The 2,704-nt window shown below is 51.6% G+C and overlaps 1 protein-coding gene across 1 annotated transcript; it reads right to left on the bottom strand.

Annotated features, from left to right (window-relative positions):
* Window positions 1-286: 286 nt before the first annotated feature.
* Window positions 287-1,765, bottom strand: PV10_01153 (uncharacterized protein; the record flags this gene model as incomplete). The annotated part of the gene is made up of 3 exons (XM_016365323.1): window positions 287-383; window positions 434-544; window positions 1,467-1,765. The coding sequence occupies 3 exons, from the start codon at window positions 1,763-1,765 to the stop codon at window positions 287-289; spliced, it is 507 nt and encodes a 168-aa protein (XP_016228972.1).
* Window positions 1,766-2,704: the final 939 nt, after the last annotated feature.

A 2,704-nucleotide genomic window follows, 5' to 3' on the forward strand; every position in this document is an offset into this window, starting at 1 on the left:
GTCTTACCTCGAAAGCCGATGTGCCCTCTCTGTGCTGTAATTATTGTGACGTCGACAAGCTCTCGCTCCCATTGAGAAGCTCCAGGTCAGCTACCTCCATCCGGTCGCTCTCCATATCCCGGAAGGACCTCGTTCCGGCATTGCCCAAGGCGACTGTAGGACCGAGATTGACTTGTTGTTCGACATACTCGTTGGCAATACGCACGAGATCGGCAAAGGCCACGCCGATGCCAAAGCCTTGCGCCACCACTTGGTGCCGCAGGAAATATCCGGCAGAAATGCCCAGCTATTGCTGATTCGTCTCGGTTACAGAATGCTTGGAATTGTAGACCATCAGGTCAAACAAGACGAAGGTTGCCAGGATCGGAGTCTGACTGGTGATACTATGCAGATGAGCCGAGCGAAGCATTGTAATGTTGGGAAGGTGGCCTACTTGACGGGCGTGGATGGCTCCAGAGGGATAGAGTGAGTTGCTTCGACAATGGCGCGGGTTATGTTCATCAGGATCGTCTTGCTCTCCATTGTCGTTGCCACATTGTGCTCGCTACAAACATGTATCATTAGTCTTGACAGTGTGATCTGCAGAGTATAGAAGAGAAGATGTGTCATGAGCAGCGCAAGCAGGATATGTGGGCTGTTGAGACTTCTTGTCCTGATCGATACGCCTGGCCGGTAGATTCCGGGCATGGAGGTCTTCCAATCCTCAAGACGTCTCCGGGGTTCTTTTTTTTTCGCGGCAAGTGGCTTCACTCGGTTGGTCTCGCGCACTGGCCGAGAAAAGTCGCGAACAGACACGAGAAGAGATTTTGGCAAACGCGATCTGGATCGTAAGCCAGTCCATAACGTTCGGTGCTCTTAGGGTAGAAGCCGGCGCAGGACAGCTGATGTACCTGTCGTCGATCACCTATCCCAAGATGATGAGTTACAATGAGCGCTGCCGAAGAGATGAAGAAAGGCCCGGATGATTGTGTCGAGTTAAAGCTAAATTCCTTTTCTAGGCAGTAGACCACCCAGAAGGTCCGTTGCCACTCGGCGGCATCCGGCTCCTGGTCGGGCATCTTGTTCAACTGAAGAGAAAGAACAGTTATTGCAGCTTCCGTGATGAACAATTCTTCCATTGACCAGTGGGAAATGCTCATGGAGAAGATGACCTAGCACTTTTCAGCGGCTCCGATAACTTATCTCTGGTGGTTTGCAAATGGTTCTGCCATGGCTGTAAGGCACTGGGAAATGGTCAGAGTGTGGTCAGCGATCGGACGGGAAAAGGAGATTCGACAGTACCTGGGCGACCAAAAGAGATTTCTGTGAGAGCAGGATTTCGGGGAACAGCTGGAACGCCAGGCGGAAGACATCCCATGCCGGTCGGCGAGGGCAATCAGGAAGACGTCTTTTTAGGACCGGTGCAGAACTCCATGCAGTATGATAAAGTGCAGACTTTTTCGACGATATCGAAAAGGATCCCTTACGGGTCGTCGCGGTTGGGCGTCTGAGTAACGGGGAGAAGAAAGTTGGCTACTTCATCCAGCCGACCATCGTCGACCAACCCCCTGAGGACGCCCGAGTCGTAACAGAGGAGGCCTTCGGTCCCATCGTCCCGCTCCTTGAGTGGCTCGACGAGGCGGACGTGATCGCCAGGGCGAATAACACTTGCGCGGGCTTGGAAGGGGTCGGTTTGGTCCAAGGGCCTGAGTGTGGCCACCCGAATTGCGCGACAATTGCAAGCTGGCAGCGTGTGGGTGATTACCCATATGGAACTGGATCCCATGATTCCCTTTGGTGGCCATAAGGCCTGCGGTATCGGATTCGAGCATGGTACCGGAGGTCTCAAGGCTTATTGCAACACCCAATCCTTGTTCCTGAAGGAGTAGGCAACCTACATTATCCTCAGTAGATCGAGAAAAGACCGTCATGAGTGGCATATCCAGCACGGACACAAAATCTGACTGAGCTGCTATGCCTATTCCCCGACTGCTCCTCCCGTTCATCTGGTATGGGACATATCATCTTAGATGGCGTCACCCACCCCGTGCTACACAGTATTTGGTTTTGTATTTTCGAATCTTGAGTGATGGCATATTATGTTGTGCAGCATATTAATTGGTTCCTCTCAGCGATGGCTACGCGCGTCTAGGTTCTAACTAGCAATGTTTCTTATTTGAAGTCTCCTGCTCAGAGAGAGGTTTGATCTCACTAGCCGAGCACTTGATTCGAGATGCAACTATCCATCAACATGGATCTCAAAGGTTAGATTCACCAGAGCCGGTGGCACAGGGAATTTAGAGTGTTGTGGTTCCCAGGTGTTTCAAGCGGACCGTATTCTCGATGAAGAAGAATTGGCGCTGGGAAAGGCTGAAGACTGGCAAGGACTCGGAAAGTCCGAGACCTGTTCTGGCTTGGCATGGCTAGATGCGAGAGAGAGCTAACAAGATAGCTTCGTACATGCCACCTTGTAAAGTGGCTTCGTACGGTTCTTGAGTGCTTGCTACCTAGGTATTTTGCTTGGTAAAGTACTGAACCACTGCCGGATGGGACGTGGAACCGCTGCCAAAACCATCCAAAGCAGGCTTCGCGAAATGAGTGCCTGACTGAGATATGGGAAAATTTGTGAATGAATTGTTCTGAGTATTCCGTGGTGCCTGGCCTAGCCTAGCCTGGGCTACTTTTCCAGTTGTGAGTCATCTAAGATACTTGAGTAGGCACACCC

Source organism: Exophiala mesophila (assembly GCF_000836275.1).
Source record: "Exophiala mesophila strain CBS 40295 unplaced genomic scaffold supercont1.1, whole genome shotgun sequence".
NCBI lineage: Eukaryota > Fungi > Ascomycota > Eurotiomycetes > Chaetothyriales > Herpotrichiellaceae > Exophiala > Exophiala mesophila.